At 46.7% G+C, this 13,702-nt stretch overlaps 1 protein-coding gene across 1 annotated transcript in view; it reads right to left on the bottom strand.

Moving 5' to 3' along the window:
• kcnq4 (potassium voltage-gated channel subfamily Q member 4) overlaps positions 1–12,329 on the bottom strand; it is a 573,223-nt gene extending 560,894 nt beyond the window's left edge. The window contains exon 1 of the mRNA XM_078237159.1: positions 11,565–12,329. Within this exon, the coding sequence (XP_078093285.1) occupies positions 11,565–11,899 (335 nt within the window). The 5' untranslated portion in view covers positions 11,900–12,329. The remainder of the gene's footprint in view (positions 1–11,564) is intronic.
• Positions 12,330–13,702: the final 1,373 nt, after the last annotated feature.

Genomic DNA, 13,702 nt, shown 5'->3' on the forward strand with positions numbered 1-13,702 from the left:
TCTAAAACTGGAGTTTTAATGGCATCATATAAAAGTGATGACGGAGCATTAATTGTTTTTCAAGGACAGGAACTGAGTGTTAAATTATCAGACCCTGAGCTATCGTACATTGACAGAATGTATTTGCTGGATCTGCTTTGTTCAGGTGCTAATCCCTGTGCATGTGGAGATGTTAGACACAGGGCAGTCTAACAAGTTCAGTCAGACGGTCTCCATGGGGTCAGATAAATAAAGGTTACAGATTTTTACTGATATTTTTCACTAATAATTACAACTGTACCTTTCCCACCAGCAGCTAATGCTCAATGTGATCTGAAATTGATAATGAACCCCCTCGTAACGGCCTCTTGCCTTGCTCTCCTCTGCTATTCACACAATCATGGTGCTTTAATAATCTTCTTCATTTATCCAAAACTCTGCTGCCCGTGTCCTAACTCACATAAAGTCCCAATCCCCAGTCACCCCTCTACTCAATAACCAACACTGCTTTCCAGTCTGGATGTTAAAATTCGCATTTAACCGAGTGTGGCATCAAGAAGCCTGAGCAAAATGGGAATCAGAGGAAACATACAAACAAATGAATTAGGAGCCATTCGGCCCCTCAAGCTTGCTCCACCATTCAGTAAGATTATGGCTGATCTGATTGTAACTTCAACCCCACATTCCTGCCTACCCCCACAATGTCCTTTCACCCCCTTGAAGTATCTTGGGATGCTTTACTGCATAGTAGGCACTAGATCAATACAACTACTTATTGTTCTTCCTGCAGTTTTCCTGACTCTATCTATCTTCGTTGAAGGTGTTGGATTTTTGCTGAATCATTTCGGAGCCTCCAGCCTGTGCTCATTTTTCTTAAATCAACTGAGACAGGAACTGGCTACCTGACTACATGAGGTCAGTGATGTCCAATACAAACACCCACAAGAGTTAAATGTTTCAGCACAAGTCACTGGACAGTGCGTGAGGCTCATTTTATCTTCCCTTCTACCCATTCCCCTTGGCACTATGAACCAGCTATCACCTTACTAGGGATTCTGCTAAGTTTAGTCTACCCAGCGCCCGGAGTGGCTGGGAATGGTCAAGGACACTTCAACTTCCTCATATACAGTAGCAAAGCCGAGCCAAGGAATGTACTTCTCTCCTCATTATGGAGTTGCCAATGTTTCAGATTGTCCCAGAATCTTGTAAACTGCTGTGAGTGAACACAGGGAAAAATCACAGGAACATTCAGGACATTCAAAAGATTGCTGAGGTTTTATTTGAACCTTATAAAATCGTAGAATCACTATGTGCAGAAGAAGACCATTCAGCCCATCGAGTCTGCACCAACCTGACAGGGTATCTTACCTAGACCCTATCCCCGTAACCCCACGTATTTATCCAGCTAATGCACATAACCTGCACATCTTTGGACTGTGGGAGGAAACCGGAACACCCAGAGGAAATTCACCCAGACATGGGGAGAACTTGCAAACTCCACACAGACAGTGACCCAAGGCCAGAATTGAAGCTGGGTCCCTGGCGTTGTGAGGCAGCAGTGCTAACCAATGAACCAGCCTTGATGATCAGTTATAAAAACATTTGGGATGAAAAACATTGTTGATTAACTGAGCAGAATGGTCGTGACAGGGGATCATGAAATGAAATCTCCAGGAGATCAGACTATTTTAGCACTTAACCATGAATGTACCAGATGGGTATCACAAGCATCTGCCCTCCCCTTCGACCTTTGCCAAACCCCAAGACCAAATATGACTCATGTTGATTTTCCTGGAACCCTGCAGTAAGCACTGCTTTTCCCCGTGGGTACAATCTGTGTCCCAGCACACAGGGGAACTGATGTCACTCTCCCTGTAATGAATACTCACCCAGCTACCATTGTCCCTTATGAACTCAAACTGATCACTGACTGTTTGCCAAAGATAACCAGAAATGCTGAACGTATTTTGTGCAATTTTTCCACAAAATGGATTTCCATTGCATTACTGAGCCCGACACGGGAATGATCAAAAATGTATTCATTTCAATATCTGCAGCACCTCCCCAATGCTGTGATAACTTCGCATTCCTGTTGGTGCTGATTCCAGTAGCATTCTGATAGAAAGGGACTAGTGATAGTATCTGTGACTGGGACAGACCTTGTCGGGAACTGCCCCAAAAGAGAAAGCTGGCAACAGGAATGATTCATGCTGCAGCTCAGTCACACTGCACTGATCCTGGATGTGGCTGATTTCTGTCAACAGCCAAAATCACAGTTTTTAAATGCTTCAAAACACAGCCTATTCCATAATACCCAGAGCATGCACACACAGACATATGGATTCACACTCACATATAGATACACATTCTCATAGGTTGACCTACACTCACACACACAGACACACACCAACAGTCGACACACACCAACAGCCTGACACACACACACACTCACTCTTACACATACAGACACTCTAACACACACACTCACTGACACACAAAGACACTCTGACACATACACATAGACACTTTAACATACACACTCACTGACACACACACACTCACTGATACACATACACACACTCTGACACAGCCACTTCTGATTGTTTTTGCAACAATATGAACTCACCATGATGAGTAAGTCAGACACATCCCCTCTGACTCTAAATTCCCATTGTGCAGCTCAAGAACAATCAGATCAGATGAAGTAACAATTCTAGTTCATTTCAAATCATTCTGCATTGAACTTTTGACATGGATTATCTCGATCCACTACACTGGAGGTCGGTGAGCTTTGATCAGTTTCTTAACCTTTGGTGCAAAGATAAATCAGTTAGGACGTGAGAAATTTAAGGGCCAGTGAGAGATGATTTGACCTGAAAAATCTATCCCTTGGAGAATGGTAATCCCTCTCTCCAAAGACACATTCCCCACCAGACCCTTTCTCCAAAACACATCTTCATTCTTTCAGACTGGTTGCTGCACCTTTCACAGGTTTACCAAGCCTGTGCGGATGTGATGCTGTCACATTTCCCGACCTCCTCCTTGGGACCAATTTGACCAGTCCCCTTCAGAGTGCAAAAGGGCCAGAGTTCTGTCGCTGTTCAAATCAGAGGTTTTAAACGTGCACTGTATAACTTGCCCTCTGATATAATCTTGTACTTGGCAAATGGAAGGGCATCTGAAAAATGGTCAGAGATTTTTATAATTTCTATTCCTGAATTTTGCCCATTTGTGAGCAGATAGGAGTTAAGAAGAATGAAATACTGTGTTCATTATTCACTATCCTTAATGTTTAGGAATCTCTTTGACCTACACAAATGATCCATTCCAAAACCATGGCATTTGTTGACAAAATAAGTTTCAATTCCAGATCTAAAGGGCCACAAATATAAGATAGAGTCATAGAGGTTTACAGCATGGAAACAGGCCCTTCAGCCCAACTTGTCCATGCCGCCCTTTTTTTAAACCCCTAAGCTAACCCCAACTGCCCGCATTTGGCCCATATCCCTTTATACCCATCTTACCCATGTAACTGTCCAAATGCTTTTTAAAAGACAATATTGTACCCACCTGTATTACCACCTCTGGCAGCTTATTCCAGATGCTCACCACCTTCTGTGTGAAAAAATTGCCCCTCTGGACACTTTTGAATCTCTCCCCTCTCACCTTAAACCCATGCCCTCTAGTTTTAGACTCCCCTTCCTTTGGGAAAAGATATTGACGATCTAGCTGATTTGTGCCCCCCATTATTTTATAGACCTCTATAAGATCACTCCTCAGCCTTCTACGCTCTCGAGAAAAAAGTTCAGGTCCATCCAGCCTCTCTTTATAACTCAAACCATCAACTCCCGGTAGCATCAGAACTGTACACAGTATTCCAAGTGTGGCCTCACCAATGTCTTGTACAATATTTCAACAAGACATCCCAATTCCTGTATTCAGTGTTCTGACCAATGAAACCAAGCATGCTGAATGCCTTCTTCACCACTCTGTCCACCTGTGACTCCACTTTCAAGGAGCTATGAACCTGTGCCCCAGATCCTTTTGTTCTGTAACTCTCCCCAACGCCCTACCATTAACTGAGTAAGTCCTGCCCTGGTTCAATCTACCAAAATGTATTTATCTAAATTAAACTCCATCTGCTATTCGTCAGCTCACTGGCCCAATTGATCAAGATCCCATTGCAATCCGAGATAACTTTCTTCACTGTCCACTATGCCACCAATCTTGGTGTCATCTGCAAACTTACTAACCATGCCTCCTATATTCTCATCCAAACCATTAATATAAATGACAAATAACAGTGGACCCAGCACTGATCCCCGAGGCACACACTGGTCACAGTCCTCCAGTTTGAAAAACATCTGTCAAGAAGCCAATTTTGTATCCATTTAGATACCTCACCCTGGATCCCGTGAGATTTAACCTTATGCAACAACCTACCATGCGGTACCTTGTCAAAGGCCTTGCAAAAGTCCATGTAGACAACATCAGCTGCACTGCCCTCATCTACCTTCTTGGTTACCCCTTCAAAAAACTCAATCACATTTGTGAGACATGGTTTTCTACTCACAAAGCCATGCTGACTGTCCCTAATCAGTCCTTGCATCTCTAAGATCAAGATGAATAAGTCCAATAAATAATTCAGGTGAAAATCTTTACTCATTGAGCAAAAAGAATGTGAAATTCTCGACCACAAGAAGTGAATAACAGCTGCATTGAAGGGGAAGCTAGATAAACATGTGAGGAAAAAGGGAATAGAAAGATATAGAAACATAGAAACATAGAAAAACTACAGCACAAACAGGCCCTTCGGCCCCACAAGTTGTGCCGAACATATCCCTACCTTTTAGGCTTACCTATAACCCTCCATCCTATTAAGTCCCATGTACTCATCCAGGAGTCTCTTAAAAGTCCCTATTGAGTTTGCCTCCACCACCACTGACGGCAGCCAATTCCACTCGCCCACCACCCTCTGTGTGAAAACCTTCCCCCTAACATTTCCCCTGTACCTACCCCCCAGCACCTTAAACCTGTGTCCTCTCGTAGCAGCCGTTTCCACCCTGGGAAAATGCCTCTGGGAGTCCACCCGATCTATGCCTCTCAACATCTTATATACCTCTATTAGGTCTCCTCTCATCCTACGTCTCTCCAAGGAGAAAAGACCGAGCTCCCTCAGCCTATCCTCATAAGGCATGCCACTCAATCCAGGTAACATCCTTGTAAATCTCCTCTGCACCCTTTCAATCATCTCCACATCCTTCCTGTAATGAGGCGACCAGAACTGAGCACAGTACTCCAAGTGGGGTCTGACGAGGGTCTTATATAGCTGCATCATTATCCCCGGACTCCTAAACTCAATCCCTCAATTGATAAAGGCCAGCACACCATATGCCTTCTTAACCACCTTCTCCACTTGCAGGGACGATTTTAGAGTCCTATGGACCCAGACCCCAAGGTCCTTCTGATCCTCTACACTACTAAGAGTCTTTCCCTTAATATTGTACTCCTTCATCCCATTTGACCTGCCAAAATGGACCACTACGCATTTATCTGGGTTGAAGTCCATCTGCCACTTCTCCGCCCAGTCTTGCATCCTATCTATGTCCCTCTGTAACTTCTGACATCCCTCCAGACTATCCACAACCCACCAACCTTCGTGTCATCGGCAAACTTACCAACCCATCCCTCCACTTCCTCATCCAGGTCATTTATGAAAATGACAAACAGCAAGGGTCCCAGAACAGATCCCTGGGGCACACCACTGGTGACCAACCTCCATTTAGAAAAAGACCCATCTGTACACACTCTCTGCCTACTTTGGGCAAGCCAGTTCTGGATCCACAGGGCAGCAGCCCCTTGGATCCCATGCCCTCTCACTTTTTCTAGAAGCTTTCCATTTGGGAACTTATCGAATGCCTTGCTAAAATCCATATAAACCACATCTACCGCTTTCCCTTCGTCAATGTGTTTAGTCACATTTTCAAAGAACTCCACCAGGCTCGTAAGGCACGATCTGCCTTTGACAAAGCCGTGCTGAGTATTCTTGAGCATACTAAACCTCTCTAAATGCTCATAAATCCTGTCCCTCAGGATCTTCTCCATCAGCTTACCAACCACTGAGGTTAGACTCACCGGTCGGTAATTTCCTGGGTTATCCCTATTCCCCTTCTTGAAAATAGGAACCACATCCGCAATCGTCCAATCCTCCGGCACCTCTCCCATCTCCATCGACGACGCAATGATCATCGCCAGAGGCTCTGCAATCTCTTCCCTCGCCTCCCACAGTAACCTGGGGTACATCCCATCCGGACCGGGCGACTTATCTATCTTGATGCCATTTAAAGATTCCAGCACAACCTCTTTGTTAAAGTCCACATACTCAATCTTTTCAGTCCACCGCAGGCCCACAGTACATCCACCCAGGTCCTTTTCCTCTGTGAAAACCGAGGCAAAATACTCATTAAGCACCTCTGCCATTTCTACTATAAAGAATAGAAAGATGTGTTCATAAAGTAAATGACAGGGATCGGTGCTGGGGCCTCAACTGTTTACCATTTACATTGATGATCTGGAGGAGGGGACTGAGTGTAGGGTATCAATGTTTGCTGATGACACGAAGATGAGTGGGAAAGCGAATTGCGTGGAGGACGCGGAAAGTCTGCAGAGAGATTTGGATAGACTGAGCGAGTGGGCGAGGATCTGGCAGATGGAATATAACGTTGGCAAATGTGAGGTTATCCACTTCGGAAGAAATAATAGTAAATTGGAATATTATTTAAATGGAGAAAAATTACAGAGAAGGTTCACCAGGTTGATACCGGAGATGAGGGGTGTAGCTTATGAGGAGAGATTGAACAGATTGGGTCTGTGTATTCGTTGGAGTTTAGAAGGATGAGGGGCGATCTTATAGAGACATATAAGATAATGAAGGGGCTGGATAGGGTAGAGGTGGAGAGATTCTTTCCACTTTGAAGGGAAACCAGAACTAGAGGGCACAGCCTCAAAATAAGTGGGGGCCGGTTCAGAACAGAGTTGAGGGGGAGCTTCTTCTCTCAGAGGGTAGTGAATCTCTGGAATTCTCTGCCCATTGAAGTGGTGGAGGCTTCCTCGTTAAATATGTTTAAATCACGGGTAGATAGATTTCTGATCGATAAGGGAATTAAGGGTTATGGGGATCAGGCGGGTAAGTGGAACTGATTCGCCTCAGATCAGCCATGATCTTATTGAATGGCGGGGCAGGCCCGAGGGGCTAGGTGGCCTACTCCTGCTCCTATTTCTTATGTTCTTATGACAACTGATGGGAGGATACTTGTGTGGAGAATAAATGATGGCCCAAACTAGTCAGACTGAATCGTCTGTTTTGTGCCCTTAAATCTATGTAATATGGTAAAAAGAAGTTTCTTAGCTTTCAAACATCCTCCACCTCAAAATGCACCTGGAATATCATCACTGTAAAATCTTCAATTTCTCACCCCAGTCTTCAGCTTCAAAGTGAAACCTTCACATCATTACTGCTTGACCCACTCAGCATCAGCCCCACCACCACACCAGTTTAAACTGCATCAAAGTGCTTCATGCTGGACTCTCTCAGGCAGAAAACAAGACATGGTGATCCCATTAGACCTAGGACAAGGGATCCCAGAGGGGAAAAGGCACTCTGGAAACCATTGGGCCGTCTTGGATTTCAAGTGGTCACACATGCTTACACAGAGTTATGGGGTGGCTGGGTTATGCAGAAAAAATCCCACTTTCATTGTCATTCTGATAACATTTAATAACTGAGACAGATGGGCAGGGGCGAGTGTGGGCAGGGGCGAGTGTGGGCAGGGGGAAGTGTGGGCAGGGGGAAGTGTGGGCAGGGGGGAGTGTGGGCAGGGGGGAGTGTGGGCAGGGGGGAGTGTGGGCAGGGGGGAGTGTGGGCAGGGGGGAGTGTGGGCAGGGGGGAGTGTGGGCAGGGGGGAGTGTGGGCAGGGGTGAGTGTGGGCAGGGGTGAGTGTGGGCAGGGGGAAGTGTGGGCAGGGGGAGTGTGGGCAGGGGGGAGTGTGGGCAGGGGGGAGTGTGGGCAGGGGGGAGCGTGGGCAGGGGGGAGCGTGGGCAGAGGTGAGTGTGGGCAGGGGGAGCGTGGGCAGGGGGGAGTGTGGGCAGGGGCGAGTGTGGGCAGGGGGGAGCGTGGGCAGGGGGGAGTGTGGGCAGAGGTGAGTGTGGGCAGGGGGGAGTGTGAGCAGGGGGAGTGTGGGCAGGGGGGAGTGTGGGCAGGGGGAGTGTGGGCAGGGGGGAGTGTGGGCAGGGGGAGTGTGGGCAGGGGGAAGTGTGGGCAGGGGGAGTGTGGGCAGGGGGGAGTGTGGGCAGGGGGAGTGTGGGCAGGGGGGAGTGTGGGCAGGGGGAGTGTGGGCAGGGGGGAGTGTGGGCAGGGGGAAGTGTGGGCAGGGGGAGTGTGGGCAGGGGGGAGTGTGGGCAGGGGGAGTGTGGGCAGGGGGAAGTGTGGGCAGGGGGAGTGTGGGCAGGGGGGAGTGTGGGCAGGGGGGAGTGTGGGCAGGGGGGAGTGTGGGCACAGTGACAATTGTAACAAGCAGGTGACTCCTGGTCATTGTAAAGATCCTGCAGCCTGTGTCACACCCAGTGAAGCAGGGACTTCTCTGCAGGAACACTAAGGCTCAGGAGGACAGCCGTGTCCCATTAAATGTCCCCCTGATCCTCTATTGGATTTATAAACTGTCAGCAACTTTCTCTCCGTACGGCTTTATCTCCTTCTCAACAACTACTTTGCTCTTCCATTTCTTTAAGTTTTGGTAGTAAGGTGTGTGTGATCTCTCATTTCAGCCCTGCTTTGCTAGAATCAATCCAAACTGAACATTGCTTGGAGGATGTTTTTATCTGTGGGGGGAAGGGGGTAATGTGATGGACGAGGGGAGTTATATTGAGATATTATGGTTCTATTTGAAGGAGCATGCAGCTATTTCCAGCCCCAATGGAATATTAAATAGTCCAACCTGCACGAACATAGCTGTGGATGAGGTCCCCGGTTTATTTCTGGCCCGGAGTACAATCCACCAACTGATGGGATTGAACTTCCCAGGCGCGAGTTCAATGTTTGGCACATACCTTGAAGACAGTGTGGATTAAAATGCACACATTTCTTTCAGACGCACACAAGTCGCGGAATGGATTTCTCTCACATATAGAAAGTTACTGCACAACTCAGCGGCTGTGTTTGGACCTTGTCATGCGGCTGTTTCAAGGCAATGTGCCGAGCGAAGCCTCTGCTATTGCCTGTCAGTATGGGCGCATTATTCCAAACAACACGAATAGAAAAGGTTTGGATTGGAGCTCTGACTAGCTGGAAGCAGTTCCAGAACACTGGGATCTTACATTTTCAAACTCAATTTAACATTCACAATTTACATTTTATGGGTAATTTGTGATAAATACTTGAAGTTAATTTCGTTAAATTTGACGCTGTACAAAAACAACAATTAAACATCAGTGCTGACATACAGGCTGAACAGAGACAGACACTAAACTACAGAACTACCCCATCAAACTCCAAACATCCTCAATACAGAAACTCAGTCCCTGTAACTGCAACACTCACAATACAGAAACTCAGTCCCTGTAACTCCTCACAATACAGAAACTCCGTCCCTGTAACTCCTCACAATACAGAAACTCAGTCCCTGTAACTCCTCACAATACAGAAACTCCGTCCCTGTAACTCCTCACAATACAGAAACTCCGTCCCTGTAACTCCACTCTCAATACAGAAACTCAGTCCCTGTAACTCCAAACACTCACAATACAGAAACTCAGTCCCTGTAACTCCAACACTCTCAATACAGAAACTCAGTTCCTGTAACTCCAACACTCTCAATACAGAAACTCAGACCCTGAAACTCCACTCTCAATACAGAAACTCAGTCCCTGTAACTCCAAACACTCACAATACAGAAACTCAGTCCCTGTAACTCCAAACACTCTCAATACAGAAACTCAGTCCCTGTAACTCCAAACACTCTCAATACAGAAACTCCGTCCCTGTAAATCCAACACTCACAATACAGAAACTCAGTCCCTGTAACTCCAACACTCTCAATACAGAAACTCAGTCCCTGTAACTCCACTCTCAATACAGAAACTCAGTCCCTGTAACTCCAAACACTCACAATACAGAAACTCAGTCCCTGTAACTCCAAACACTCTCAATACAGAAACTCAGTCCCTGTAACTCCAAACACTCTCAATACAGAAACTCAGTCCCTGTAACTCCACTCACAATACAGAAACTCAGTCCCTGTAACTCCAACACTCTCAATACAGAAACTCAGTCCCTGTAACTCCAACACTCTCAATACAGAAACTCAGTCCCTGTAACTCCAACACTCTCAATACAGAAACTCAGTCCCTGTAACTCCAACAATCTCAATACAGAAACTCCGTCCCTGTAACTCCAACACTCTCAATACAGAAACTCAGTCCCTGTGACTGCAACACTCACAATACAGAAACTCAGTCCCTGTAACTCCAAACACTTTCAATACAGAAACTCAGTCCCTGTAACTCCAACACTCTCAATACAGAAACTCAGTCCCTGTAACTCCAACACTCTCAATACAGAAACTCAGTCCCTGTGACTGCAACACTCACAATCCAGAAACTCAGTCCCTGTAACTCCAACACTCTCAATACAGAAACTCAGTCCCTGTAACTCCAAACACTCTCAATACAGAAACTCAGTCCCTGTAACTCCAACACTCTCAATACAGAAACTCAGTCCCTGTGACTGCAACACTCACAATACAGAAACTCAGTCCCTGTAACTCCAACACTCTCAATACAGAAACTCCGTCCCTGTAACTCCAACACTCTCAATACAGAAACTCAGTCCCTGTGACTGCAACACTCACAATACAGAAACTCAGTCCCTGTGACTGCAACACTCACAATACAGAAACTCAGTCCCTGTAACTCCAAACACTTTCAATACAGAAACTCAGTTCCTGTAACTCCAACACTCTCAATACAGAAACTCAGTCCCTGTAACTCCAAACACCCTCAATCCAGAAACTCAGTCCCTGTGACTGCAACACTCTCAATACAGAAACTCAGTCCCTGTAACTCCAAACACTCTCAATACAGAAACTCAGTCCCTGTAACTCCAAACACTCTCAATACAGAAACTCAGTCCCTGTAACTCCAACACTCTCAATACAGAAACTCAGTCCCTGTAACTGCAACACTCACAATACAGAAACTCAGTCCCTGTAACTCCAACACTCTCAGTACAGAAACCAAAGCCCTGTAACTCCACTCACAATACAGAAACTAACTGCAGACACCAGGCACATGCTGTAATATACACATGTTTAAATGCAAAATATATTTAAATATACTTAGAAATACAGGGAGGGTTTATAAACGTTGCAAACCTTTGCAATATAAATTTGCAATCAGATGATAGAATGTAACAATACTGTCAACATTAGAGTGTTGTTCCGGGAGGGAATGATGACTGTTGTGTGCCAGTGGGTAGTGTGGCACAGACAGAGCAGATATTGGGGCGTTGTGATGTGCAGAGTGGTACTCACATGAAGGCATGATAAATGAAAGCCCATCCGCGGGGTCTCTCCAGCACGTTGTACAGACAGTTCTGCAGCTTGCGGTAACGGGCATTCCTCTTGTTGCCGTGTTTGAGGGGCAGCGGTCTGCCCAGCAGCCCGACACGGGCACTCTGCACACTGTCCCCGGGCACACCGGCCAGTGCCAGCCTCTCTCCATCCCCGGCTCCCCCGGCCAGCCTCAGGCGGCTGCCCTGCTGCCTGTCCCCGGGGCTGGAGGAGCCGCTCTCCACCGCTGTCAGCCCCACGAACTCCACCCGCTTGTCGTCGGGAACTCCGCCGTTATCCGCGTGATTCCGGGGCATCTCGCCCAGGACCGAGTGATGGAGCGGCAGCCGCCCCGGGAGCACTCAAACTCGGCTTCACCATCCGCCAGGAAGCGGGCAGGCGGCAGGAAATCCTCCCAACACACACTCACACATAGACAGGCAGGCAGGGGAAAGTTGGAGAATTAACCGGCCGATTGCGAAGCAGTTCCAGACTGGAGGAGTTTAAATGTCCAGAGCGGGATTTGAGGAGTTTAATAGTCTCCCTCTTTACCTTATTCAGCCACAAATCTCAGCAGCTCAGTCTCACACACTAACAGCGCGCTCTGCCTCTTCAGTCGCAACTAAATCTAACTTTAACATGACTTAACTTGGCGGGACTGGAGGCTGCTCGCTCTCCCCCTCCACCTGCCACTTTGCAAGCTGACATCTCCCACCTCTAGCTCTGCCAGCTCTTGGCTAACACTCCGCCTTCCCCCTATTTACACCCTCTCTCAGTGCTGTGTGTGCACTGCCTCCCGCTCCTCCGTCATCAGCACAGTGCACATGGCTTCAGGAAAGTAACAGATGAGACATCTCTCAGCTCTCTGTTCACCTTCCTGCACTCACACAGATGCAGAGAGCAGCACTGGCGATGGAGACTATCGAAAGATTCGTTTGGGCTTGCACACAAAAACACACAGATTCTCTTCTCCCAGTAATTCACTTTTAACAATCCTACTGTTAAAACTCACATCCTCTCAACTTGCAAACTCTTTATTCTGAACTCTCAGAGGACCACATTCTGCCAATTTCACAACATTCACAGATAATTATCAATACCACACAGCCGCAGGTAAGCCCGTGATTTAACCTCCACATTTGTTATGTACTTTAATTCTTGTAGGGGAGATATTTTAACCTTTGGTTAGATTACAGGCTGGGTTTGTTCTGGGGGAAATGATGAATTCTGTTGAAATTCCATTGCTGGGCACTGCGAGAACTCTGGAACTTCCTGCACCCCTTCCAGCTCTGTGACCGCCCCAGAGGCTGCAGCATGGAGTTATTGGAAGTCAATGTCACTCTGCATTAGCCCGAGCAGCCAGCCCAGGAACAGCACCATCTGCAGTAACAGGCCTACATTACTGTGTTCACCAGCCACAATGCCAATGTTCCTAATGTTAATTCATGTCCACTCACAACTGGATTCCATTCATTCACACTGTTTCCAGAGCTGAGAGAGAGAAGACATCCTCCAAAATATTCAGCCCAAAATATTCAGTACAACTGCACCAGATTGCAGCCAGGAGCACTTAACTCAATCTGGCTATTTGTTATTCTCCATATAAACCACCCGAACCCCTCGATTAGATTCCAGTCTGTAACTCACTCCCGGGTATCTGTTATTCTATATTTAAACCACCCGAACCCCTCGATTAGATTCCAGTCTGTAACTCACTCCCGGGTATCTGTTATTCTATATATAAACCACCCGAACCCCTCGATTAGATTCCAGTCTGTAACTCACTCCCGGGTATCTGTTATTCTATATTTAAACCACTCCGAACCTCTCAATTAGATTCCAGTCTGTAACTCACTCCCGGGTATCTGTTATTCTATACATAAACAACACCGAACCCCTTGATTAGATTCCAGTCTGTAACTCACTCCCGGGTATCTGTTATTCTGTATATAAACCACCACGAACCCCTTGATTAGATTCCAGTCTGTAACTCACTCCCGGCTTTCTGTTATTCTATTTACAAACCATTCCAAACCCCTCGATTAGATTCCAGTCTGTAACTCACTCCTGGGTATCTACTATTCTATATATAAACCACCCTGATCCCCTTGGTGAAATTC

Source organism: Mustelus asterias, chromosome 21, assembly GCF_964213995.1.
Source record: "Mustelus asterias chromosome 21, sMusAst1.hap1.1, whole genome shotgun sequence".
NCBI classification, from domain to species: domain Eukaryota; kingdom Metazoa; phylum Chordata; class Chondrichthyes; order Carcharhiniformes; family Triakidae; genus Mustelus; species Mustelus asterias.